The following is a 27,615-nucleotide window of genomic DNA, read 5'->3' on the forward strand; positions in this document are numbered from 1 at the left end:
AGCCCCATTTTCCAGATGAGAAGACCCAACCAAAAAGAGATTAGGGCCCTCTCCCATGACAGTTGGGGTCTGTTTAAGTGGTCGGGGCCGGAAGCCACAGGGGGCTGCATGAGGTAAATGAGGGTGTTCCTTGGAAGGGCACAGGGCCAATTCCAGGGGTGGGGGAGGTCCTGAATGCCAGCAGGAACCAGGATCGGTGCCAGCTCTTCAGGCCACATGCACTCACTTGTATTTTGTTCTTTCTGTCTGGTCTTGAGCCAGACAAACCTTGCCATCCTGGTGGCCAGGACAGGACTTCTCAGTCCAAGTTCTACTCCTTTCTCTGCCAAAAGGGCTCACCTTGTGGATGGTGGGGGGCAGTTCTCAGAGAAGGGGGTCTGGCTCTCAGACACCCCAAATAGGCACCACCAGACACACGATCTGACCCTAGAGGCCACCCCTCAACCACTTGGCCACACCATTCCTGTGCTGAAAAGGTGGATTCATGTCACAAGGCAGAAAGCCACCAGCATCCTCAGATGTACACATCCCCTTGGGGGCCTCTTCCAGCTGGGGACTCAGGGAGACCACAGAGGACTCCCCTTGCCGCCACCCGGGTTGGTGGGACAGCCTTGGGCACTTGTGTTCTGTGAGTGCCATTAGTCTCTACTCACCGCAGGATTGACGTGCTTCTGGCAGTCAGTGAGCCAGTAAATACTGAGCTCTGTGCGGTCCTGTGCTGGAGACTTGGCAGTGGCCACGGCAAACCTGGTCCCACCTCACAGGCCCATTGTCCAGAAGGGGGGTGAGAGACAGCCAGCCAGCAGCCAGCAGGATCATTGCAGACGATACCAGGGTGTGGAAGGAAACGAGCCAAGGGCTGGGATAAATATCACAGTGACCAGGCTGGCGGGTCGGTCCTCGGCTTAGATAAGAATATTGAACGCTATAAATTGCTCCACAGGCCAGGGCCACCCCCCACCCCCACCTGATGAATTGGGTTTTGAAGGAAGTCAGGCCTGCCTGCACTCTCCTCTCTGTCCTAGCTGGGTGTCCTCGGCAAGTGCTCCACCTCCCTGAGCCTCAGTTTCCTCTTCTGGAAACAGTGGGGGAGAGTGGTTGTGAACAGAAAGATTGTCGAGTGTGATTAAGAGCAAGGACTGTGCCCCTAGACGGGGTGGCTGTCCCATGCACCAAAAGGTTGCTGGTTCTGTTCCCTGTCAGGGCACATGCACGGGTTGCGGGCTCAATCCCCGGTAGGGGCATGCAGGAGACAGCCAGTAGATGTTTCTCTCTCTTCCCTCTTCTTTCCTTTCTCTCTAAAAATCAATAAAAACATACATTTTTTAAAAAGATCAAGGACTGTGCAGCCAGACCGGGCTAGAACGACCCAGCTCTTCCCTTTACTGGCTCTTTGACCTTGGGCAGGCTCCTTAATTCACCTTGCCTCAGTTTCCCTATTTGAAGAATGGGAATAAGAAATCCTACCTCACAGGGTTATTGAAAGCAGTAAATGAGGTAATATACGTAAAATGCTATGTAAGTGTTGGCTACTCTTAGTAATAATAATAATTTAGAATTAAAAGTTGCCTGTTAACACAGCCCTGGCCAGGTGGTTCAGTTGGTTGGAGTGTCATCTTGTAAACCAGTGCCGGTTCGTTCCCGGTTGGGGCACGTACCTAGGTTGCAGGTTGGATCCCCAGTCGGGGGCACATACGGGAGGCGACTTACCAATGTTTCTCTCTCACATCAGTGTATTTCTTTCTCTCTCTCTGTCTTCCTCTGTCTCTCTTGCTCCTTCCCTTCTTCCCTCCCTCCCAATCTCTCTCTAAAAAAAGTTGCCTGTTACACAGCTGGGACTCTGGTGCTTAGTGCGCCCTGTGCGACTGGGGACTCGGGGATTAAGGCCTTGACCTTCCCCTTTATCCAAGAGCACCACTGGCCTTATCAGGCGCCTCCTGTGGTAAGTTGTATGTGGTCGGCTTCATTCCTTCTGCCTGAAGAGACTTGGAAACCTTAGATGTCTTCTGACCGCACGTGTTTCCGTAACAGGATCTTCAGTTGGGCAAACTTGGAAGGTCAGGATGGAGGCGGGGGGGACCGGAATAGGCCCCTGGCATTTGCCATCTATGCCCTTCACTGCAGTGAGCAGGTCCTTCCTCATTCCCGCCTGGGGCCCATGATCTGGAGGCAGGATTCCTGGCTGGTTGCGTGAACCCAGCCCACCCCCTGCAGCTGGCCATCCTTCCTGAGTCTTGATATTCCCCTCTGGAGGAGGCAGGGAGAAACTCTTCTCACCCAGGAAGCTACTGGCATCGGCAGGCCTGGGGAGGGGCACAGAAGCCTGAGAGGAAAGGGCTGGCCATCCCAGCCTCTCCTGTGGGGTCTCCCATCCAGGGCTCCAGGGCCCAGCCTGTTCTCTCCCCGCCCTCCATCATGCGGTTCCCTGGGGAGACGGGAAGGGAGACTGTTTAGTTCACAGAGCCAGTCATCTCATTCATTTATTCACAGCCGTTTACTTGAGATACTGCAGTGACACCCCTAGACCCAGGGATCCCTGGTGTAGGACAGAGAGTGAACAAGTAAACAGATTGGGTGCATGCTGTGAGGGACAGACACGGTGGAGAGTAATGGGTGCTTGTGTGAGCTGCTTAAAAAGGGGCCAGGAATGCTTCTCAGAGGAGATGACGCTTGAGCTGAGACCAGAATCACAAGTTAGGAAGAGCTGTGAGGGAAGGGGTACAAATATTAGCTGCAGACCTGGAGGCGGAACAAACAAGGCCAGGGGTGGGGTGGGGGGAGCTGGGAAGCTGCATGAGCAGAGGGTGAGGTGAGCCCAATCCCCCATTGCAGTTGGGGAGGCCTTGTTCTAGGGTGAGGAGGTCTCAGCGTCGGTGCAGGGACAGAGCCCCAGCTGTTCCTCAACCTGGTCACCATACGCTTAGAATGCACCTGTCTGTCTCTGAGGGCAGGGGTTGCAAAGGGGCGCGTTGTCCTTTCCTGGAGGATCTGCTCGGACCCTCCCTGCACATCCTCATCAGGTTCCTGTGTATAGCTGCCCTGGGTGAGCAGCGCTTCCTGAGGTGGGAACCCCGAGGTGCCATCTGGGTCTCCTCAGCCCTTCCTACTCTGGGCAGGGACAGGCCGAGGGGTCACCCAAGCAGAGGCTCAGAAGGGTCTTACAGACCCGACTGGCTGGCGGGAGGGGTGTGACAGACTCCTTCCCGTTGAGGGGAGCTGTTTCTCGAGCGGCACCTGGCATTGGTGTGGCTCAGGAACGGACTGCTCGGCATCACCTTTGGCAACATCGTGGCAGTTGGATGGGCCACTCTGCTGGGGAAAGTGCCATTTCCTGAGCCCCTGTGGTCTGTGCGCTCCCTCCCTCCCTCCCTCTGAGTCTCTGAAAGGCGGGTGGGGCTGGAGGGAGCCTGAGTGGTGGGAAGAGTAACTCATGGCCAGGGTCCCTTCATTTTTCCTAAAGGGTCATGGCAGAGCTTTCTCTGAAGATGCTGAGGCAGAAATCCCTGCCCGGGCCTCCACCTCCTGGCCGAGGCAGCTGCTCTCCTGCCCTCTGTCTGGGCTGTCACTGCCCTCATTCGGTGACCAGGCTCCCTGGCACCCAGCCCTCCGTGGGAACAGGGGGTGTACTGCTTTGTGCCAGGTCCCTGGGGGAGCTCCCAGCCTGGCGGGAAAGGGTCTTACGGAGGTGCCGAGCTGGGAGGCGGGGTGTCTGAGGGCGCTTCCTCCTGGCAGGTGATACTCCAGAACTGACCTCGGAGCCTCAATTAGGAGGTCAGATCTAATGGCCATGGTGGCTCAGCAGTGAAAGAGGAAGTCCCCTGGAGTGTGTGGTCATCAGGCAATGCTCCCTGTCTGGACCTCCCTTGCTTTGTCTTAGGTTGAGGGTCCAGGCGTGTTCCCTTCCCAGGGGTACTGTAGGGCTTCAGTGAGCTCAGGAACACAGGGGCCACCGAGGTGATCACTCAGTAAATGTAAGCTATCAGTGGGGTCCCTACAGAATAGGGGACACTTGCCATCATCAGGCTTGTGGTGGGAGCCCCGATTCTTGCCCCCCTCGCTATGTGCCTCAGAATTCTCCTTTGATGACCCCCCTTCTAACTGTCCTGTCCCTTGGAGTGCGGGCAGAAAGCTCATGTTTCCCTCCCTCCCTCCCTCCCTCCCTTCTTTCCCACTTCGTTTTGCTGAGCACCTGCTGGGCCAGACCCTAGGGAGCCACCCAGGCTGGGCTTGGCTTTGTACTTAGGTTGCATTGAAGTCCAGCCTCGGCCTAAACCCAAGCTGACAGCCCCAGCTGAGCCGGATTTCCCTCCCAGCCCCGATGTGGCCTCTGTGCCCCTTGTGAGCCACCCGCCTGAGCAGCTGCTTTTTTCCCATTTAACTTTTTATTGTGGACATTTTCAGACATATACAAAAGTTGAGTATAATGAACTGAAGAACCCACTTCCCAGCTTCAATCATGATCAATATGTGGCCAGTTGTCACCCTCCATGCGGCCCCACCCCATTCTTTTGCAGCACATCCTAGGTGTCTCATTTCGCCTATGCATTTTTCTGCGTTGCTTCTGAAACAGTGGGGACACACAGCCCCAAGCCAGCCACCTTCTGTCCTCTGCTGTCATCTCCCCAGGCCTAGGACGAGACCACCGGGAAGGTGGCCAGGTTGGGGCTGTGCTCTCTGTGTCCCTGCACACGGTGATGGGCTGTGTGCTGTGCCTGGAAAAGCGCACAGCCTCTCCCTGGCACCCACTCTGGGAGGTGGCTTTGGGCTGCCAGGAAGCCCAGCAAAGCGCCTGGGGGTCCTCTGTCCCTGACTCCCCAGCTTTGCTCTGTGTCAGTTTGCTATTTAACAAGCACAAGATTTTCTTTTCCCCTTTTTTTCATAACAGGTGGCACTCCCAAGCACACTGCTCTGCACCTTGCCTTTTCCATGTAATGTATCTCGGCTTTTGTTCCCTGTTGGCCCAGGGAGAGTGTCCTCATTCTCTGTGGCCGCACGGAGTTCCAGCGCCAGGGGAACCGGGGCTTACTGGCCGCTCCCCATCCATGGGTATTGGTGTCCGTCCCAGTTCTGCATTTGCAAACAACGCTGCAATGGCTAAGATTAAAGGCAGCTATTTGGCACCTTTGCAAGTATATCTTAGGATGAAACTCTAGGAATAGAATGGCTGGGTCAAAGGGGGTAGGTATGCATTTGTATTTTGGAACTTTGACTGGTATTGCCAAATACCCTTCGAAGGGGGTTGTGCTGATTGGCACGGATACCAGCTGCTCCAGCATGTGCCAACCTCGCAGTCTCACCAGCAGCCGGTGCTGGCCAGTCTGGGTGACGGAGGGGATGTGGGCCTGCTCTCACTTAAGTTGCATTTCGCTTATTCTGAGAATCACCGAGGGTTGGAGAATTCTGAACCCCAGGTGTTTGCTTTGGGGAATGGACTTACAGAGGCCCTCTTAGAGGGTTGGGATGGGGAATGAGGTGGGACCCCAGTGAAGGGCCCTCCCGCTGAGGAGGCAGTGGTGGAGAGTCCAGGACGTGGGGCACGCAGACGGGTGAGGAGCAGATCTGCCTCTGCTTTCAGCTGGGAGAGGATGCTTGGGCGGGTCACTCCCATTTCCGAGCCGCCTCTAGAAAGCAGGTTGGCCATCCCTGCTTCTGAGGCTGTGAGGAAGTGGAGTGTGCTCAGGTTTGTCAGTCACTTAGTCTGGGGGTGGGTGCAGTGATGGCTCCCCAGAGCACCCAGGAGGCCCCTCGGCAGTGTGTGTTCCTTTCCCCCTCCTCTGCTGAGGGAGGGTTCTGGGGTGGAGGGAGGCATGGCAAGGAGCAGTGTCTGGAAGTGTAGGGCACTGGCGGAGGGTGGGGTCAGAGCACAGACCTGGAATCAAACCACCCACTCTGGGTGAGGGAGGGCCTTTGCTCCTCGGGCCTCTGTCTCCCACGTGTGAGGCACGTGACCTTGGTCGCAGGCCCAGAAATGGAGCCCTGAAGGATGTGCAGCAGAGGAGGGTGTGGGGAGCGTGTCACCAGGCAAGTGAACTGGGCCTGGGACGGGCAGGAGCCGGGCAGCTGGGCAGCACAAGGTAGGGAGTTCCCCACATACAGGTAGGAGGCTAGAGCCTAGGAGTGCCTCCTCCATCCTGGAAAAACTGACTGGTGCCCCAGTGAAGACAGACCCCCACTTCCCAGGGTTCTCCAGGCAAGGACCTGAGGGGCTTGGAGGTGACCAGCTGGCATGGTGCTGGGTGTTGTGGCCCCTCTGTGGCTGCTCACCAGGATTGGTCGTGGAGACCAGATGCTTGGCCTGCCCTTCCAGTAAAGATACTCCCATGAGAAGCCTGGTCTCGGAAAACCAGCTGGATTGGGCCTTATGTGGCCTCTGAGGTCCCTTCAGACTCAGGCTCTGTACCCGGAGCAGCCTGGGAAAAGGCTTGGAGGCGGGAATGAGGAAGATCTCATGGGAGCAGCACGGTGTCTGCAGAGGTGGTGGGGACGTGGGTTCCACAGAACACTTTGTGGGTTCTCTGACTCCTCCCTCCCCATTTCAGGCCCCAGGAGGCTTCTTTGCATTGCCCTGTCCCTCTTCTGTCCCCAGTCCCCAGGGCCACGGGGGCAGCCCAGGCCACGGAGGTATGTGTGTGGGTGGCATTGTGGTAGTGCAGGAAGGATCCAGCACACGAGGGAGATGCATGGGAGGCATTTGCTCTGGGGTAAGTGTGCCCATCCATGACCTCGTCCTGCGCACATCCTCAGGGTCTGACTGCGGGGCGCCCAGGAGAGAAGGAACCTGCCCTGAGTTCACCCAGCTGGCCCGGGTGGAGCTGAGGTCTCAGATGCCTGTCCTTCAGACTCAAGACCCACCCTCCACCCCCTGTTCACTCATTCTGTTAGCTGATTGTGTATGAAGTACCTACTAGGCACCCAACATATACCCTTCTACGGATACTTCATAGAACCAAAGCACTAAAATCCTCCCCCCCTCGTTGTAGCATTAGCACACAGATACATTATAAAGCTTCATGTTAGGTCATGAGAAGTGCCACACAGAATGAATGAATGAAGTAGGGTACAGGAATGGACAGTGACAAAGGGGGCTGTTTTATGGAGGGTGGCCGGGGTAGGCCTCTGAAGAGGGCCATTGGAGCAGAGACCTACAGGCAGGGAGTCGGGGAGCAGTGGGGATATGAGGTAGAAGAGCATTCTGGACAGAAGGGTGCAAGCCCTGAGGTTTTGTGAGCAAACAAGGATTGACTGTTATAGACGCTGAGCCAGGTCTGCCCTCACGCCTCCTGCACCTCTAGGATGGTATGCCCCCATCCTTGCTTCCCTTCCCCTCAGCCACCTTGCTGGCTCCCTCCTCTAATACCCCCTGGACCCTCCCGATCGTGTGCTCACTGCCCACATGCATGGTGCAGTCTTCACTCCTGTACTTTGTGCAAGAAGTTCCCTCTTTGCTGTCTCACTCTTCTAGAACTCGAGTCTCTCCCTTCCCAGCAGAAAAATCCCAGCCCGCCCGCCCTCCCCTCCTGCTTGTCTCCGTTGTGGCCTTGTGCTGCTGCTCTGCCACAGCTTCTGGGTTTGTCTCCCTGGCCACGCAGAGGGCTGGACAGGGCCAGGGCTTAGGTGGCTGCTTATTGAAGGGCTTTGGATTTGGGGAGAGGCTGTTCCAAGGTGAGAGCACACCGGACTGACTGAACTGCGCCTCTCACTTGCACATGGGGTCCCTGGTACCTGTGGCGGTCCTCTGGAGGGTGGCTCTGCCGAGGGGCAGGACCAGCTCCCAGGTCCCAAAAGCCCTAAGAAAAAGATGAATCCCTGTCCTGATATTAGAGAAGGCTGTGCTTCTAGTCTCCAAACCTAGCTGTCCAGCCTGAAGCCAAGGGCCTGCGGACATTGACCCCCCCAAGCTGCGTGACTTTAGGAGATAGTGTCAAGAGACTTCCCCTCTGCACAGGGGGTAGTGGGCTGAGAGCTCTACTCTGCAGGATTCTGATGAGGATTCAAGACTCAGCAACAGCCTGGCTGTGGTGGTTCAATGGATTGAGCGTTGTCCCATGGACCAAGAGGTCCCGGGTTCGATTCCCAGTCAGGGCATATCCCCGATAGGGGGCGTGCAGGGGGCAGACAATCAGCGATTCTCTCTCATCATTGATGTTTCTCTCTCCCCCTCTCTCTTCCTCTCTGAAGTCAATAAAATATATTTTAAAAAAAATAAGACTCAGCAACGAAGTGCCTGGCAGAATGCCTGGCAGGGAATCAGGGTGAAATACAGAGCAGCTTTGTACAGGGAGCGCCCTGAATTTCAGCTCGTGTTTCACAAAATGAGTCGTTTCTGGCAGGGTCTGGGCCCTGAATCCCTCTTCCCTCCGTCCAGGCTCCTCTCCCAGTTGGTCCTCGAGCCAAGGCTCCCCATGGAGCAGGCGGGACCCCTGGTCGGAACGCCCTGTCCGACTTCAAGGCCCAGTACAGTGGCCAGATGTGGGCTCCACCATCTCTCTTTCCCTCCCTCACCTGCCTGGTGCCTTCTGTGTGCCTGGCCCATGCAGGGCAGTGCTGAGGACACGGCCTGGACCTCAGACCCTAGGCTGTCCTCCCAGGGCTCCCAAGCCAGCAGTGACACCTCAGCTGGGCAGGGCTGAGGTGGGGGAGCCGAGAGGGCTGCCTGAAGAACACCTGAGCTGAGAGGTGAAATGGGAGCGCCTGATCATAAGGGAGGAAGAGTGGAGGTACAGTGAAGCACTGGGCTGTTCTGGGACAGGGAAGAGTTTGGGGTGTGGCTAGAACACAGCCCCCGAGGGAGGGAAAAGTTCAACGACAAGGTTTGAGACCTGGCTCCTTCCTGACCGCCTTGCCTAGCTCAGTCTAGACTGCACAGCACCCTCTTAGGGCTTCCACGATGGTCCGCCTACCCCTCGTCCCAGATAAGAACCCTAGGGGGGCAGGGACCAGGTCAGGGCCATCCCCGTCCCTCTGACGCCAACACAGAGCTTGGCGTGCAATGTGCCGTGGCAGATGTTTACTGGGTGAACAGCAAGATGGTACCTGCTGGGTTAGAAGCCCAAGTCAGAGGGGCTGAAGCAAAAGGGCATTTGTTGGCTGTGGACCTGAGGAGTCCTGAATAGCTTGGCTTCAGGCCTGGCTGCACCCAGGGTCTCAAGCAATGTCATCGAGACTCTCCTGAACCTCCGAGTCGGCCTCCTTTCGGGAGGGTCTCCTCCTGGTGGGTGCCAGGATGGCCGGCAGCAGCTCCCAAAATGGGAGGCCACGTTAGCCACCCCCGAGGGCAGAGAGCCCTTCTTTCCTGATGCTCTAGCATGGGCCTGGGGACTGCGCTGGTTCTGCAGGGTCAGCTTCTTGTCCTCCACCAGTCGCTGGTGGTTCCACTCCTGGAGCCTTGGGGAAGACGGCAGGGAGTGGAGCTCACACAAATGGTCCCACCGGGGCCCTGGGGCGGCACCAGTGCCGGTCAGCCCAAAGCGGGCCAGTCAGCACGTTCGTTCACAGGCGTCAGGGCTGAGGCGCACTCACTACTGGGGCGGGTTGTGTACCTGCCACGGAGTCAACCTGTGGGGCTGCCGAGGGTTTGCAGGCTTCGGCCTCCGGCTTCCCTGTGCCCTGAACACTGGCCTGGTACCTCTGAACCAGCCTTCTGCCCTGAGGGTGGGAGCCCATGGGGCCTGGTTAGGGGCCGATGGTGTTCCACAGACCTCGAGTCCTGCAGGAAAGAGCCCCAAGAGCCGGGTTCCTTGTCCTGTTAACCAGGTCACTCACCTGCCACAAGACTCGTTCCCTGTCATTGGGGTGATGAGAGCGAGCACCCTCATGGGGTGGGCAGCCAGGCCTGGGGAGCTCAAGGCTCCATACTGAGAGGTGGTGGGGCTGGGATTGGGACCCAGGTTCCCTAACTTGGGCCACTCGCACTCTGAACCCATCGGACTCGCTGTGGCCGTGGCTGTGTGTGTGAAGGGGCACAGGCTGCACAGCACAGACCTGGCTCACCGGCTTGAGGATGCTGGGGAACGCCACAGCGGCGTGTACTTTCTTTGTTGAAATGTCCGTGATACTCGAATCCATCCTCTCTCCATTTGGCCTCCATCCGTTGTCCCTGTCTGTCCATCTGTACTAGTGTTTCCCAGTCTTGAACCCAGACTCCCGCCCCCCTTTCCGCCACCCTGCCCCACCCCCGTCCTAATGGGGGCCAAGTCCTCTGCCTGAATCCTCTGTAATTGGAGCCTCCTGTGTTGGCAGGAGGTTGGGCTTTGAGGTCAGGTAGACCCGGGCAGAGAAGGGTAGGGTTCGGGGAAGTTGATTTTTCTTAACTAAATGTATGAGTTTTTAAAAATATGTTTTTATTGATTTCAGAGAGGGGAAGGGAGAGGGAAAGGGAGAGAGAGAGAGAAACATCAATGATGAGAAAATAATTGATCGGCTGCCTCATGCACGCCCCACACTGGGGAGTGAGCCCACAACCTGGGCATGTAACCTGATCAGGAATCAAGCTGTGACCTCCTGGTTCATGGGTCAACACTCAGTCACTGAGCCATACTGGCCGGGCTAGGTGTATGAATTTTTTGAGTAGGTAATACTTGCGTGTACCTCAGTATTCAGAGATGTAAAAAGGCATGTAAAGAAAATGAACTTTGGGGGCATGGGGTGAGAGGGGCGGTAGAGGGCATAAATGGTGGTGGGGAGAGACGTGGCTTGGGTAGAGAAATAGTGCACCTGAAGCCTGTATACTTTTTGTTAACCAGCGTCGCCCAATAAAATTCAATAAAAGGAAAGGAAAAGGAAGTGTCTCCCTTACCACTCTTAGCTCCCCAGCTCATCTTCCTAAAAGCAGCCACCCCATTTCTTGTGTCCTTCCAGAAATGTCTGCGGCAGCCAGCAAACTGCAGTGCGAGCTGCCCGCCTGATTTATAAGTAAAGTTTTATTTGAACATGCCGTGCTCCTTTAAGTAAAGGCTGCTACAGCGGCAGAGTTGAGCCGTGGTGACAGAGGCGGTGTGCCCTGCAAAGCCGGGACTTCGCTGTCCAGCCCTCTGAGGAAAATGCTGTGAGCAGGGCGGACTCCACAACTGCGTGTTTAAGTCGAGTCAGATCTGGGCATTTTCGTCTCCCCCCGGTACCTCTGTGAGCCTAGCCTCTGACTAGAGGATGATAAAGGGTGGTCCTTGGCTGGCTGAGGGGCTTTTGTGGGTACAGCCAGCAGGGTGCCAAGCAGGGGAATGCCCCGGCCATGGTGGCTGGGTCAGTGGCTGTTGTCCACAGTCTGGCTCCCGGCCTGTGAGCAGGGCCTTTCTGTGCCCTGCCTCAGGTGTCACCAAGATGGAAGGGCACTTACAGGGAACACTGCACTTGTCACTTCAGCTGTGCTAATCCCAGCAGCCTCCCTGAGAGGGAACACAGCGGACTCCCCCCCCCCCCCCCCCAGGTCTCCAGAGGAGCCCCATTCCTATAGAATACAGCCCTCCCAGACCTTGAGTCGCTCCTGTCGCTGCTCTGCGCCCAGCCCATTGGCTCCTGTCTCACGCAGGGGCCCCTGCCCACTGCTGTCTTTGTACCTGTCTCATCTGTGTCTCCCACTAGCTGTTGTAGCCCCGCCGTGAGAGCTGGCCCCCTTCCCTCTTTGTCCCCCTCTCCCCACCACCCCTACTGTTGCTTCCTGGGATTTGACTCCCACTGGGATGGATGACTGTATCTGTCTCCCGCAGCTCCAGGCTGTCAGGGATGGCCTGAGTCATCGCCGCCCCCTGGTGTCCAACCTGCCCTTGCATTTCGTGGGTGCCTTTGCACCTGTGTGCCAACGAGAGACAAACTGCTCTCTGCCTGTCACCTGATGCCCGGCCGGCATCCGGTTTCTCTCTGTTCCTTTGTGAGGGCCTTGGGCGGGGGGGGGGGGGGGGGGGGGGAGGCAGGCTGTTTACTCCACAGCCTTCTCTGGGAAACTGGTGCCAGCTGCTGGGGCAGCAGAGGCTCACCCCTGCCCAGGCCCTGCCTGCCAGCTGCCCCATAGCACGGCCCTCCCCCAGAGCTCCACCTTCCCCTGGAGCCAGCTCAGAGTCCAGGAGTCCCCTCAGTCGCCTCTGCCCCACCCTGTCCCCCTCAGGCCGGTCAAGGTAGGTCAAGGTAGTGTGAGAACACATAGACTGATGAACAAGAACAGAACCAGAAACAAGGAGGCATCGATCGGACTATCGGGCCTCAGAGGGAGGATAGGGGAGGGTGGGGGGAGGGGGGAGAGATCAACCAAAGGACTTGTGTGCATGCATATGAGCCTAACCAATGGTTAAGTTCAACAGGGGGTTGGGGCATCCGTGGGGAGGGGTGTGGGCTGGGAATGGGGGGATGAGGACAAATATGTGACACCTTAATCAATAAAGAAATTAAAAAATAAAAAGGTAGTGTGAGAACAAAGCCATCGGTTACACAGCACGTCCTGGGGGTGTTCCAGTCCCGCCATGCCTGGCTCTGTGGCCTTGGGCAGACAACGTGTCCTCTCTGTCTTGGCTCCCCGATATCATAGGACCGAGGAGCTGGCTGAATGAAACCGCATGGGAAGTTCTAGCATTGTGACCTACCCAGAGTTCAGTCTCCTGCCCAGCTGACCCAGCACTGTTCTGTCGATGCCAGCTTCTCAGTGGTGTCCCCATGTCCTTATCTCCGGAGACCCTGCAGGTGTCCCCTTCAGCCGGGGGAAGAGATCAAGCCAATTGGTTATCACAGCCTCACCAGGACAAGGGTTGGCATGCGGGTCTTCTTACCTCTGCACATCCCGTCCCCTCTTCCTCACACACTGCCGCCCCCTCTGACCACTGAGCTCCAGCCCCTGCTTAAGTCGGATCCTCAGAGCCTAGGACTTGGGAGTTGAGCCAACACATTTGAACCTGAGACACAAATGAATGTCCATCTCACACACCCGTGTGTCTGCCTGGCCTCACCAAGCGGTCCGCCCCTGGATAGGTGCTTTTGTGGGCCTGTCCTGAGTCCCTGCCTTCCGTGGGGGAGAAACACGCAGTGATGGCTGGCGTTTAGTGAGCACTCCAGAGTGTGTGCCAAACCCTGTTCTGAGGGACAGACCGCCTGAGTTACACTCACCACCATTTTAGGGAGAAGGCGATTGAGGCCCAGAGGTTAAATCTGTTCTCTATTTTTTGTAGAGAGAAACATCGATGTGAGAGAGACACATCGATTGGTTGCCTCCCACATGCAGGAATCGGATCTGCAACCCAGGTACATGCCCTTAACCAGGAATAGAACCCATGACCCTCCAGTGCGCAAGCTGACGCTCTACTACTGAGCCATGACCTCCAGGGCCACAGCCTATACTCTTAACCACTTTTCGAGACCCCGTGCCCAGGTGTGGGACTTGAGAGGCCCTATCTGAGGTCACAGTGCAGGAGGGAGGCAGCGAGGGTCCAGGCCCCCGTCACGTCAGGCCAGAGCTGGGCGTTACCACTCTGCAGCCCCGCCCGCAGCCTGGCCCTGGCCTCCAGCCTGGGCCTCAGCCCCCTCGCCCAGGGCCTCTGCACTGCTGGTTGTTCCCCTGCATTGCTGTCCCCAATACAGACCTTCCCGGTGTTTTCCGGTGACCACTTCACCCCATTACAGAGGAGCGAGTGTGTGCAGGAGCCGCCTGGCACAGCGCGAGTGCTGTAAAGATGCTACGTGTTATTTCTCTGAAACACCTGCACTGCTGTTTTCTTGCCATTTCTTCTTAAACTGGTTCATTTTTTTTATTTGAATATTTTATCTCATTCCCAAAGGATAACGTGTAGAATGCTGGTTTTGCTATGGTAGTTCATTTTTCTTAATACATGAATGAAACACACACACATCATGATTACTATCAGGTCATTCCTGAGCATTCCGACACTCGTATGCCCCCACTGGTGACATGGCAAGCGTGGGACGAGCTCGTGATGCTGTTGGGGATGTCGAGAGGCGGGGGTGCACCCAGGCTGCCAACCCATTCTGCAGTAGACTGACTGAGCCCACTCTGTCCCTTTAGTGTCTTCCCAGCACTGCCCCCACCTGCAAAGTGTGCCTCAGGTTTCCAAGGAGTGACAAGATGCAGTTCTCATTCTTGTCATCAGGGGGCACCAGGACCCTTCTCTGAGTGTGTCTACCCCTCCTACCCGGGCTAGTCTCCTGAGTTCTGGCTGTAACCTTTTGTGAGGCTGTGCCTTCATCCAAACCTGGTAGATGTCTGGCTGAAGAGATAGTCGGATGGCAGCCTTGGGTGGTGTGGAGGCAGCCAGGTTGGAGAACCTGGGTCTTTAGCTCACCAAGAGGCTCCTGGAGGACTTTGGGTGGCAGAGGGGAAACTTGGCTCAGACTGGGAAGTCAGGGAGGACTTCCTGGAGGAAGGGATGTCAGAGCAAAAGACCTCAAGGACCAATCGAGGTTTGAGGGGTTGCTTAGGCATTACTTGTTCCCTGCAAACTGTCGGGGATGCTGAGAACTGCTAGTAATGACCCTACATATATATGCCCGGTCCCTACTCTATGGATCCCTTCTTAGAGTGATGATTTTCAAAGGCAAAAAAATAAAATAGAATTGCAAAGGATACCAGTTAAAATACAGTTAGCTAAATTTTTTAAAATTGCAATTTGGTATTTATATTCTTCCTTATTGACCCATGAAATAGCAAGAGTGATGAACATTCTACAGCTGCAGTAATATGTGAAAATATTGGTCATGTGTATTGATGACAGTCACAGGGTCTGCTAAACACTATCTTAATAAGGAAATGCTAACTTTCACTTTAATGCAGTTATTGAAAGTAAAGAGATAGTTTCTCCCCACTTGAGGTCATAGACGCCCTGAGGGTCATGGACCCTGCTTGGCTGGACTCACAGAGGCAGCTGCTCGAGTCCCAAGGGCCCCCTTCCAGTAGGGCCAGCTCCTGTTTTCCCAGAGCTGGGCACCAAGCACCTGGCAGAGAGCGCCCTCCCTCGCTGGGTCTGCGGGAGGACAGCTGGCACCCGGGAGGCTGCTCGTGGCCGCAGCTCCCCGAGGCAGACGTGAGGGGCAGGGGACAGGCCTGTCCCTCGGGTGGCTGGGTCTCTGTTGACTTCTTACCTCAGCACAGTGGTTCCAGCCCCCCCACCCAGTGGAGAGAGAGTCCTGCCCTGCTGCCTGGCCGTGGGGAGGCAGCTTTCCTTTCCTGGACCTCGGCTTCCTGCCCTAGGAACCAGGGTAGTATCAGTGACGTCGGGCGCAGGCCCCTGGCGAGCGCACTGCCTGGAGGAGAAGCTGCTTTCCTGGAATCCCTGCAGGGCTCCTGCTGGCCCAGTGCCTGGCCTGGCCAGGGTGGCACAGGGTGAGGGAACCTGGAAGGGCTGCAGAGGCCCTCTTCCCGCCCCCCGCCCCCCCCCCCCCCCACTTGCTCCATTCTGCTGGCCCCAGGAGCTCTTTCCTTTAAAAAAAAAAAAAAAAGTTTTTATTGATTTTAGAGAGAGAGAAACATTAATCAGCTGCCTCCTGTGCACACACACACCCTCCCCATGGGGGATCGAGCCTGCAACCCAGCCATGTGCCCTGACCAGGAATCGAACCAGTGACCTCTTGGTGCATGGGACAACGCTCAACCAACTGAGCCACACTGGCCGGCGACCTCAAGAGCCTTCTACACCAGCCTCACCCTTTCCCTCCCCTGCTCAGAGCCTTAACCTTTTGCACTCGGATGTCGAGTGTGACTCGACACAGTTAGCATCCGTAGCAGCTTGATGAAAAAAGCAAGCGAGTGCAAAGGGTTAACTTCCTGTCTTTCTGGTCACCTGGGGAAAATCCAAGCTCTTATAGCCTAAAACGGAAAACTACAGATGTCTCACTACCTGGTGAAAGGACATCAGACAGTTACTTTATCTCTATATGTAAAAGGCTAATGTGCTAAGTGTCCGGGTAATGACATCACGTAGCAACGCCCAGCTTCCTCTCCCTAGTGACCAGCCTTCTTGGAGTTGCTTCAGCCCAGGAACACGACTTGCTTTACAGCCATGTGCAAACATTTCACACTGTAACCAAATGTCTGTGAAGCATTTTCCCATGCCTCATCTCATTTGATCCTCACAGAAGTCCTGGAGTAAGTAGATAGGAGACTTGGTGGAATCCTATTTTCTTTTCATTAGCCAGAAAACAGAGATTTAGAAAGCTTAGAAACTTGACCCGACTGAAAATAAGAAATAGTGGACCTTGAAAATGACTTCAGGTTTTCTCGCTGCGCAGAATATAGTCAAACACTGCTGCAGTGAAATATTTTACCCTTTGTTCTCCCTGCGTGATCTACAATAATAATCTGCTTCATGTTGATATTTACAGCTGTGTTGCTGACAATTACCTGAAAGAGAAGTTGGGGTGCTTCACTGGGCTGGAAAAGGTTTAGCTACATCAGACAGCAGGTCTAATTAAGCAAGTTTATTCTATACACATAAAAGGCTAAATTGACTCGCACATGTGTGTTGCTTTTTTTTTTAAATTTATTTTTACAGAGAGGAAGGGAGAGGGATAGAGAGTTAGAAACATCTATGAGAGAGAAACATCGATCAGCTGCCTCCTGCACACCTCCTACTGGGGATGTGCCCTCAACCAAGGTACATGCTCTTGACCAGAATCGAAACTGGGACCCTCCAGTCTGCAGGCCGACGCTCTATCCACTGAGCAACACCGGCCAGGGTTATTTTTATTGATTTCAGAGAGGAAGGGAGAGTGAGAGAAACATTGATGATGAGAGAGAATCATTGATTGACTGCCCCCTATATGCCCCCCACTGGGGATCGAGCCCACAACCCGGGCATGTGCCCTTGACTGGAATCGAACCAGGACCCTTTAGTCTGTAGGTGCCGCTCTATCCACTGAGCCAAACCAACTAGGATGCACGCATATGTTTCCGTCATTGTCGATCGTGAATTTAGTTGACACTTCTATTATAGAGAAAGGGCGAATAGCGATATTAAAATATTTCTTCTAATTAATTTCCTTTCAGTGTGCACGAGTTCGTGCACCAGGCCACTAGTTATACTATAAAGGGGCCCAAACTCAAAATCCATGTGAAAGACGCCAGAAAGGCCCCATGCTGCCTGTCTCCTTTTATTAAATGTCTGGAAAGGCAAAGGTGTACGGCCAGAAAGGCCAGTCTCCCTTCCCCGTGGTGGTGGGCCCTGGGCCGTGCAGGTACTGGGTTTGGGCTGCGTCCCTCCACCCAGCCCGAGAGCTGTTGGGGAAGGTTTTACTGGTGAAGGTGTTTCAGGACCGGGGATTCTCAGAGGCCATGGCCTCGCCTAGGAGCTGAGTGTGAAGCTCGGCCCTGTCGCCCACCAGCTGTGTGACCTTGGGCGAGGTGCTTCAGCTCTGAGCTCAGCTTCTTCACAGGCTGGGGGACCGACCCATTCTCATGCAGAAAACAAACCACCAGACACCTGCTCTAGGCCTGGCCCTGGGCTGGACATGCTGGGGAATGGTGGGGACCAATGGTGGGGCTCCGCGTTTAGTGTGTGTGGGGGGGGGGCAGCTGACAAGTAGAACATTGAGTGATATTAGCTGTGTATTGTTTGTGTGAAATTGCTCAGGGAGCCATGGGGAGGTGTGGAGGTTGGGGTGACTTGGTTTGGGGGAACCTTTCCAGGACAGCAGGGGCCCTCGGCGGGAGAACAGAGCTCAGTGGGTTGTTGAGAGGGGAAGGGGGCCGGCAGAGGCCTGGGGCTGGAGGGGCGGGGATGTGAGGGACCCAGAATGTGGAGAGTCATAGGCTGGGGTCCTCTGTGCCCGCAGCCCAGAACGTGACTGTGGACGAGGTCATCAGCGCTTACAAGCAGGCCTGCCAGAAGCTGAACTGCAGACAGATCCCCAAGCTCCTCAGGCAGCTCCAGGTATGCAGGCAGGGGAGGGGCTCCCCATCTCCCAGCAGCCTCTGGGCCTCTGTTGTCTGCCCCAGCGCGGGTGCACACGGCACTCGCACTGCCCGCCTGCTCACCCAGCCACGGCCCCTGCTCTCCCAGACGCCTTGGAAAGTCCTCAGTCAGCTGTAAACGCAGTCGGACTCCTGTGAATGCTTGCACAGTTCAAGTATCTGTCCCTCCCCAGACAAGGTCTGTTCCCCAGGCGGAAAGCCAAGTATACCACATTTATTCTTAAAAGCCTGAATTACAAAAGTAACATATATTGTTTATTTTAAAAAAAAAAACTACATACATAAAAAGCAAAATTCACTTCTTCTTGTCCAAGTCCCATTCCCAGGAGTCCCTGCTGCTGACAGCTTGGGCTTTGTCCTCTGGCCTCTCCTGGGCGTTTGTAGGACGGCGGTCACTCTCCGGGCGGGAGGACAGTCTCTGATTTCCTGTGGCGAGGGTGTCGCTGTGCCTGGGACGTGCGCCCCTCCCCCCAGCCATCTCCTGCCAGTGCCTTCCCCGGGGCCACCGGCCTGGCTGAGGGTCAAGCACTGCCATAGTGACCTCCAGAATGTTCCCACTTTTGTTTCTAGGGTTGTTGCTCCCTCGGACAGCGCGGCTGTGAGCAGTCATGCTGGCCGCCCATCCCTGTGCACCTGGGTTAGGGGTTCTGTGGAGGATTCCAGAAGGTCTTACTGTCAGGTCCAGGGAAAGATGGCCACTCAGTGTGGCGGCCAGGAATGTGGGCCCTAGAGCCTGGTTCAGGCCAAGCCTGCCCTTCCCACCTAGGCAAGGCTGGGCTGAGCCTCTGTCTGCCCACGGGTTCATCACAGCCCGTCCCTCGGAGCTGATGTGTGTGGAGCCCAGAGAATAGGGCCTGGCACCTGTGGGGTGGGGCTGGAGCTCAGCCAGGAGCCGGCAAGACGTCTGTCCAGTGCCTTTATTCCTCCTCACTGAGCTCACTGCGTGCCAGGCCGGTACCCTGCCTTCCCCCGGCCTCTTGGGCCTGACCTGTCAGCTTTCGCCTCAGCGCCTGCCCCACAGCCTTTGCGCTGGCTGTTCCTCTGCCTGAAAACCTTGTCCCAGAGATGCCCAGGGCCCACTCCCTCACCCCATTCAGCTGGGGCAGGGGGGCTGCATCCAGACCTGCCTCGCCCCAGGTCCAGGGTGGGGGGGTAAGGAGCTGCCACCTTCTCCGAGCCGCTGTGCCCTCCACACCCACCCCAAACACTGCCTCACCTCAGAAAGAGCAGAGCCAGATGAACTACAAAAGTAAGGCGCTTCCTCCTTAACCCCTTCCATTCTGCTTTCCCAGGAGTTCACGGACCTCGGGCACCGCATTGACTGTCTGGACCTGAAAGGTGTGTGGGCAGAGGTGGGGCGCCCTAAGGGGGGGCAGGGCCAGCCCTCCCTAGAGGTGGACCCGAGGGCAGGATGAGGTCCTGGGCTGCTTGGGGTCAGAGGGTCCCACCAGAAGAGCTGAGCCAGAGTGGGGTGAGGGCCCTTCCTCCCGCCGTTGGCCTGGAGCCCCGGTTTGCACCCAGCCCCCCACCACACACAGAAGGGAGCTCACACATGCACGCACGGCGCTCCATCCCCTCCCAGGTGAAAAGCTCGACTACAAGGCCTGCGAGGCCCTGGAGGAGGTCTTCAAGAGGCTGCAGTTCAAGGTCGTGGATCTGGAGCAGACAAACCTGGACGAGGACGTGAGCATCTCTGCCACCACCCTTCCCTGCCTCCTGAGCTCCGGGCTCTGCAGGAGGGGGCACCCCCTGGACAAGGGCTGGGCAGGGCCTCCTGAGGGACAAAACAGGGAAATCCAGTGTGACCAGAGTGGATGGGAAGAACGTTGGGGCTCCGGGCAGGGCCCAGAGAAGGGGTCTCACAGACCCCCCGAAAGGCTGGGGCTTTGTAAGGAAGGGAGAGACTTGGGGAGCCAGGCCGGAGGGAGGCTGTGCCACCCGGAGCCTTTCCAGGAGCGTCCTGCCGCCCCCACCCCGTCATAGTGTCTGCAGGGGAAGGGGTTTGAGGAACTTTCTTTTAATTGATTTCTATGGAAGGGGGAGGGGAAAGAGAGGAACATCAATGTGAGAGAGATACATTGATCGGTTGTCTCTCACATGCACCCTGACCCAGGATCGAACCCCCGACCTTCCGGTACATGGGATGATGCCCTGCCCAGGTATATGCCCTGACCAGGAATCAAACCCATGACCTTCCGGTACACGGGATGATGCTCCAACCAACTGAGCCATACCAGCCAGGGCAGGTTTGAGAAACGTCTGAAAGCAGCCTCCCCCACTAGGCCTAGGTATCCTCTCCTCCCCCTGGAGACTCGGGGGTCACCAGGTCTAGAGGACACAGGAGAGCCAGGGGTCGGGGTCCTGGAGAACTGTGGCCCGTCCCGGTCACACGGCACGGCAGTCCTGGGGGCACGTAAGAGGCTCTTCCAGGAAATGGAAGGGTTGGTTCTCGTGACCCAGCGGTGCGGGGGCAGTGTCAGGATCAGCTCCTGCCTCCCGGTCTCCGCGGCCTCCCCTGAGGCTGAGCCCCTTGTCTCACCCCAGGGCGCCTCCGCCCTCTTTGACATGATTGAGTACTACGAGTCAGCCACCCACCTCAACATCTCCTTCAACAAGCACATCGGCACCCGGGGCTGGCAGGCCGCCGCCCACATGATGCGCAAGGTGGGTGCCTCCCCCGCCACCTCGCCAAGTTTCCGGGGTGGGGGGAGCTCGGGCATAGAGGGTCCAGGTGCTTTGTCTGGGCACCCAGCTCTTTAGGGGTGTCGGGCCCACCCTCCAGGCCCTGTGTGAAAGCTGTACTGAGAGATGCCTGCCCCAGGCCCACCCTGGCCCCTTCTCTCCTCCTCTCCTTACCCTTAATGTAGCCCTTGGAGGCATCCATGGTCACCACCCCCATGTTGCTCACAGGGGGTGTCGCCAGCTCCACCCCCGCCTCGCTCACTCACAGGGACCCCAGGCCAGGCCTTCCAGCACCAGCCCCAGCTGTAAAAGCAGATGGCCTTGCTGTTCACTGGGACTTGGGGTGGGAGGTCCCCCGGGGCAGTGAGGGCGGGGGCCAGCCTGACCAGCCCTGCTCCTGCCCCAACAGACCAGCTGTCTGCAGTACCTGGATGCCCGCAACACGCCCCTGCTGGACCACTCCGCGCCCTTCGTGGCCCGTGCCCTGCGGATCCGCAGCAGCCTGGCCGTGCTGCACCTGGAGAACGCCAGCCTGTCGGGGCGGCCCCTCGTGCTGCTTGGTGAGCCCAGGCCCGGGAGGCCCGGTGGGGAGTGCCGCTCACGTGGCGGCTGGGACTGTTGGCTGGGTCCTGTGGGCCTGGCCAGTCACGAGCCCCCCTCTCCCCCAGCCACAGCCCTAAAGATGAACATGAACCTTCGGGAGCTGTACCTGGCCGACAACAAGCTCAATGGCCTGCAGGACTCAGCCCAGCTGGGCAACCTGCTCAAGTTCAACTGCTCCCTGCAGATCCTGGACCTCCGTAACAACCATGTGCTGGACTCAGGTGTGTGAGAGGTCCACCCGCCCTACTCCCGTCACCCACCCAGCACCCACTGTGCCCAGCCAGGTGCTCCGTGCTGCTGGGGACCATAGTGACCAAGACAGCCCAGCTCTGCTCTCGTGGGGTCAGAGTTCATAGTGAACACAGACCACCCCAGGCAGTGAGAGTCAGACTGTGGGCCGGGGGCTACACCCAGAGGGTTACACCCCGTCCAGGGGTCAGGGGCAGCTCGGTGAGGTATTGAACAGATAATTAAAATAATTACCATCTGGGAAAACTGCCCTGAAAGGAAACGAGGTGGTTGGGACGTAGGCTCCTTAAGTTGCAGGGAGGGGACCTCTGGGTGGCCATGTGGGGCTGAGAGCACAGCCCACTGGTTTGCAAGCCTGGGAGGAATCCAGGCAGAGGGCAGCTGGTTCGAGGCCTGAGGTGGGAAGAACTTGAACGCGGGGTGTTGTGGGGAAAGCTGTGGTGAGCCAGGAGGTGGAAGGGAAGGGAAGAGGAGGTGTCAGCGGGAGGAACCCAGTTCCCTCCTGGGGGAGGGCAGCTGGGTCTGGCTCACGGTTGGGCAGAGTCCCTGGCCTCAGTGTGAAGAAAGGGGAGGGGGCAGGCAGCGTGGGACGGAGGCCAGTGCCTTCCCCCAGGGCAGCCAGGCCCAGACCCACATTTACTGACCACCTACCCCGACCAGGCCTGTCGCCTTGGCTCCCGGCTGGGAGACCTCTGCCCTCGGGAAAGCACAGCCGAGATGAATGAGTAGGGAACTGAGTCTGTCCGATGGTGAGACATGCTCGGGGAAAAGGAAGCCGTGGTGGTGGGCTCCGCTGGCTGCCCAGAGGCGGCGGGAGAGGGTGATATTCGAGCGGAGCTCTAGGCAGACGGAGGCATGTTCCTGGCCCAGGGATCGGGAGCTGGGTGTGTGCCTGCCCAGCAGGAGGTGGCAGGGCCGGGCAGACCCAGGGGAGAGTGGAGCCCACACCACCGATGGGACTCACTCAGGGCCTCCCCAGGTCTGGCCTACATCTGCGAGGGCCTCAAGGAGCAGAGGAAGGGGCTGGTGACCCTGGTGCTGTGGAACAACCAGCTCACACACACGGGCATGGCCTTCCTGGGCATGACGCTGGTGAGTGCACAGGGCCCCGCCCCGCCCCCACCCCTGCCCAGCACTGTCAGCGTGTCCCGTGGGTTCATTCCTCTCCTTCAGCCCCTGGGCCTTTCCCTGAGGGAGCAGCCCTCCCTCGCTGTCCGTTTGAGCCCAGCACCATCGCCTAGCACAGAACTTCTGCACAAGGTGAAAGGGTTTGTTAATATTTCTAGAAGCCTTCAGGAAGGCTTAAACCTTACTGTTACACAGAATTTAAAGCCAGCCCTCAGGGTACAGAGGCTCAGCCCAGGGGGGGAACTCCCACTGCACGGGGAGTGGGCAGGGCAGCTGGCACTGGGGAGACTTCTCGGCCTCAGGAGGAATGTGCCGGCACTCAGGCTGGCTGCACTGCTGGGGGGGGGGGGGGCGCCGGGTCTGCCTCTTTCCCGACTGGCCTGCAGGGCCTCTTCTCCGTCTCGTCCGCACCCCTGCAGCCACACACACAGAGCCTGGAGACGCTGAACCTGGGGCACAACCCCATTGGGAACGAGGGCGTGCGCAACCTCAAGAACGGCCTCATCGGCAACCGCAGCGTGCTGCGCCTCGGCCTGGCCTCCACCAAGCTCACCTGCGAGGGTAGGGCGCGGGGCGGGTGAGGGGGGCCGGGCAGGCGGGCGGTGGGTGGCCAGCCGGGCGTGGGCCCATGGCCAGCCCTGCGGTCCCCCTCCCAGGCGCGGTGGCGGTGGCGGAGTTCATCGCCGAGAGCCCCCGCCTCCTGAGACTGGACCTTCGGGAGAACGAGATCAAGACGGGCGGGCTCATGGCACTGTCCTTGGCCCTCAAGGTGAACCACTCCCTGCTGCGCCTGGACCTCGACCGAGAGCCCAAGAAGGAGGCGGTGAGCGGGCTCTCCTCTGCGGCCTGGCTGTGGGCAGGTGGGGGCGGACTTGGCCGGAATGACCACAGGACCCGCTGCAGGGACAGGCCCCCCGAGCCCTAGCCAGGCCTGCTCTGCCCACAGGTGAAGAGCTTCATCGAGACGCAGAAGGCACTGCTCGCCGAGATCCAGAATGGCTGCAAGCGCAACTTCGTGCAGGCGCGGGAGCGGGAGGAGAAGGAGCAGCGGCTGCAGCTGTCGGCCTCCATGCCCGAGATCACCGTCACCGAGCCCCAGCCTGACGAGGAGCCCGGGGACGAGCCTGCCGCCCAGGCTCAGGAGAACGGGGACCCGGCCCCCGGGCCCGGCCTGGACTCGGACTCAGACTCAGACTCCGAGGGGGAGGAGGAGGATGGGGAGCGGGCTGTGGCCCCCTGCCCCACCCCACTGCCCCCCACGGACTCCCTGGGCCTTGGGGATAGGAGCCCCCCAGGCAGCCCTTCCTCCCCCACCGAGCAGCGAATCTCCGTGTCCAGCCCAGGCCGAGGCCACAAAGTGTTCGTGGTGACTCGCGTGGAGAGCCCCCCCGAGAGAGCAGAGCCCCCTGTGCCGCCCTCTCCTCGTCCGCCCTCCCCACCTGCCTTGCCTTCCCCGCCCCCCTCACCTGCCCTGCCACCCGCTGAGGCCATCAGCACTCGGGACCCAGGGTCATCGGAGCCTCAGCCACAGCCAGAGCCGCCGCAGGCAGGGCCACCCCTGCCCAACGGCCTGAAGCCTGAGTTTGCCCTCGCACTGCCCCCAGAGCCGCCCCCGGGGCCCGAGGCCAAGGCGGGCAGCTGTGGCCTGGAACACGGTGAGAGGAGCTCTGGGGCAGGCCCTGCATGCTGTGTGCGACCCTGCCCGTTAGTGGGCCTCAGTTTGCCCTGAAATGGCCCTGGTAGGGACAGGGCCCCACCTTGCTTCCCAGGTCCTGGGGCTCTCCCTGGAGTCTGATCTCAGGGGACCCTGGCTTGTGCTGCCCTGAGGGTCCGGCCTGGGCAGGGCTGGTGGGGACAGGCTGCCATCCCTCACCCGCCTGACGAGGCCGCCCACCATTCTCCCCCGCAGAACTGAGCTGCTCCAAGAACGAGAAGGAGCTCGAGGAGCTGCTTCTGGAAGCCAGTCAGGAATCTGGGCAGGAGACACTGTGACACTTTAGGTGAGACGAGGGCCAGGGGCCTGGGGAGCCAGCGAGAGAGGCCCTGGCTCTGACAGGCCCCCCAATCTCTTCTCCCCAAGTTCCTTTTTTTCCAGCCGGTCTTCTATGAGCTGAGGCCAGAGCCATGAGAACCTGCTCACCCTCACCCCCAGCCTTCCTGAGGCCCGGACGCCAGGGGTGGGGGCACCTTTCTGGGGACCCCTACCCCCCACAGCAACACTACATGGGGTGCAGGAGCTACAGGGAGTGGCCCTCGCCATCCTGACTTGAGCACTCCTGTTTGTGTCCTGCCCCTAAGCCTCTGGGCCAGAGGAGGGGGCGTCTCCAAGGTCATCAGCCCCAAACCGCTGACTTTTCTGGAAGGGCCCGTGAGGCCAGGCTTGCGGGGGGGCCGAGTCCTGGGTGGTGGTAGGCTCTCCCCCGCCATGGCCCTGGGCACAGGACGAGGCAGGAGGCTTGGTGCGGGGCGGTGAGTGATGGTGGTGGTTGGACTTTGTAGAGCAGCCCCAGGCGGTGCGGGCCGGGCGGGTGGGGGATGGGAGCAGAGGATCAGAGCTTTCTTCTTAAGTGCAATAAATCTATCAGGGAGCTGCGGGGGCCAGGGCTCTGAGACCCTGCTGTCCAGGCCGCTGGAAGCTGCGCCCTGAGAGGCACTACAACCCGGGAGGGTGGGGTGGAGTGGGCAGAGGGCTGGGGAGGGGCTCCTCCTGTCGGTGCAACTCTGTCCACACCTTTTCTAATAAACCAGAGCTGGTTCACCTTTTGCCTGTTCTCTGCTTGTGCTCATCCCGGTGGGAGTTCTGGACACGGGACGGGGAGGGGGCCAGACAGCCCTGGTTCCGGAGCACCTGCTGGGCTATGGGGCAGCGGCCCCCCAGGAAATCGGGCTGCCCGTCCTGTCCAGGTGTCCACACTCTGTCTAACGGCTCTCACGGCCAGTCCACTTTGTGCTTGCCTTTGTTCAGAGGGAAAACCCCCAAATATTGTCCAGCTTTAAGTCCAGGGGTCAGGGTGATGTGCCCCCCAGTCACCTAGGGCTCAAGGAGAAGCAGACACCAGCCTGTCTGCGCTGGCCCTGGACATTCACGGAGCGGGGGGAGGGGGGGGAGTGTGCACAGGCCACGAGTCAGCGCCCTGGAGCCCCCTGGGCAGCCTGCTCCCCGCGGCCAGGACATGGTGAGGTGCGCCCGGGGCTGGGAGGCATTCCCGGGAAATCAGCTCCACCTTCAGAAAACCAGAGAAGCACTCAAGGGGAGACCTTTGCACCTGCCCTTTTCTCCCCGCCTGGGACGCCGACTCGGGGTGGGTAGAGGCGGTGGGAAGACGACAAGAATCCCAGTGTCACCGGCTGGGAGCCCTGGTGCCACTCAGCTCCTGCACAGGCCAGGACTCTGTCCCCAGTGGCCACTGTCATTGGCAGCCGTGTGTGTGCCATGTACATCAGCCACCAGCCCCTAGCACCCGCCCCACTCACCCCACGGGCAGCTGGGGAGATAGACCTGCACGGGCCCTGGTTCTGAGCTGTGGGCAGCATCGGCCTCCAGCTGGGCCCCCTGTGCTGGGTGTGCGGTGGGGTGGGACGAGCCCTCCAGGCTTCGGCCCCCTTCTTGGTGAGACGGGCATGTGCGGTTTGCCTCAAGAGGCTGAGGAGCCACGGTCCTTGCCAGGTTGGGTCTGTTAGTGCAGCTCCTCCCCCCCGCCCCCCCCCCCCCCCCCGGCAAACGCAGCTGACCTGTGGTCAGTTCTAGCTGTTGCTCAGGAATCAACTCCCACGGGAGCTTTCAGCCCTCAGCAGCCTGGTGGGTGCTCGCCTGTCCCCTTTGTGACCTCTGTCTCCACTCCCAGGCTGGGGGTAGGGGGGTCTCTGCTTACCTGTCTCTCAGGTGATGCCTTTGAGGGGCGCCCCACAGCCTTGTCCCTGCTCTTTACTTTCACTAAATTTAGCTTAGAGTGAGGAATTCGGTCTTTCCAACCATCCAGGGTTGAAATGTGTCCCAACCTCCCTCCACACAAAAACGTGTGAAGTCCTAATCCTTAGGAGCTCAGAATGGGGCCTTTGGAGACGGGTCTTCACAAAGGCAATCAATTGAAAATGAGGTCATAGGTAAGGCCCTGATCCAAAATGCCTGGGGTTCTCATCAAAAGGGGAAATTGGGACACGTGCCCGGCAGGAAGAGGGTGTGAAGATGGAGGACTGGAGGGATGGCGGCCACAGCCAGGGGGCCTCAGGTCGCCCACAAAGGGCTCGAAGCCGGAAGCGGCCAGGAAGGGTTCCCTGCCCTGGCTCTGCTGGCCCCTTGATGTCGCACTTCAGGCCTCAACTGTGAGAGAATGAGTTTCTGCTGTTCTGAGCCACCCAGTTTGTGGGACGTGGTGACACGCCCCAGGAGACTAGCAGACCAACTCCTCGGGGCTCCTGACTTCCCAGCTTTTGGGAGTCCTGGATCACGGGTGGGTCCCCTTTATCTTCAGCCACCCCAGCATCGCCATCGCCCATGAAGACACCGGAGTCTCATGCTTGGCTAGACACCATCCAGTCTTAAAGGTATCGGTGCCCTAACCCAGGTGTTTGTTTCCACACCCCTGGGTGTTCAGGATGGAGGCAGCTCTTCCCAAAGCCATGGGTGGACCCAGGCCCCCTGTCCTGTGGCTCTGCTACCCGCTGGGCCTCAGAGTTCCTGCATCCAACAGGAAGGTGGGGAGGGAGAGGAGGAATGCAGGAAACCTGCTGCCTCTCCTGTTGCCACAGCAGGGAAGGGACACATCACTTCCACGCCCTGGTGGTCTGAGAGAACTAGCCCCCTGGCCTCACCTGGGTGCAAGCTGCAGCACAAGCTCCACGCTAAAGGGGAGCGAGACCCTGGTCCACAGTGAGCCGTCTCAGGCACCCCAGCCATCCTATTTCGGTTTAGTTTTGTATAGTCTCCCCAAACCCTAGCTTTGGCAGGCACATGGTCAGCGTCTAAGAGACGGGTACCAGTTTGGCCCCTGCTCGGAACCACACAGCAGGTCCACAGCTTCTTCCCGGGGCCGGAGGTCCTCAGTCCCCCTCCC

The 27,615-nt window shown here is 58.5% G+C and overlaps 1 protein-coding gene across 1 annotated transcript in view; it reads left to right on the forward strand.

Annotated features, from left to right (window-relative positions):
- Positions 1-25,216, forward strand: part of PPP1R37 (protein phosphatase 1 regulatory subunit 37) — a 44,433-nt gene extending 19,217 nt beyond the window's left edge. The window contains exons 2-13 of the mRNA XM_079759472.1: positions 17,761-17,858; positions 19,192-19,237; positions 19,482-19,582; positions 20,444-20,563; positions 20,991-21,141; positions 21,250-21,405; positions 22,413-22,525; positions 22,981-23,122; positions 23,218-23,384; positions 23,508-24,216; positions 24,471-24,561; positions 24,642-25,216. Of these exons, the coding sequence (XP_079615598.1) occupies positions 17,761-17,858; positions 19,192-19,237; positions 19,482-19,582; positions 20,444-20,563; positions 20,991-21,141; positions 21,250-21,405; positions 22,413-22,525; positions 22,981-23,122; positions 23,218-23,384; positions 23,508-24,216; positions 24,471-24,553 (1,886 nt within the window). The 3' untranslated portion in view covers positions 24,554-24,561; positions 24,642-25,216. The remainder of the gene's footprint in view (positions 1-17,760; positions 17,859-19,191; positions 19,238-19,481; positions 19,583-20,443; positions 20,564-20,990; positions 21,142-21,249; positions 21,406-22,412; positions 22,526-22,980; positions 23,123-23,217; positions 23,385-23,507; positions 24,217-24,470; positions 24,562-24,641) is intronic.
- Positions 25,217-27,615: the final 2,399 nt, after the last annotated feature.

Source organism: Cnephaeus nilssonii, assembly GCF_951640355.1.
Source record: "Cnephaeus nilssonii genome assembly, chromosome: 20".
Taxonomy (NCBI): Eukaryota; Metazoa; Chordata; class Mammalia; order Chiroptera; family Vespertilionidae; genus Cnephaeus; species Cnephaeus nilssonii.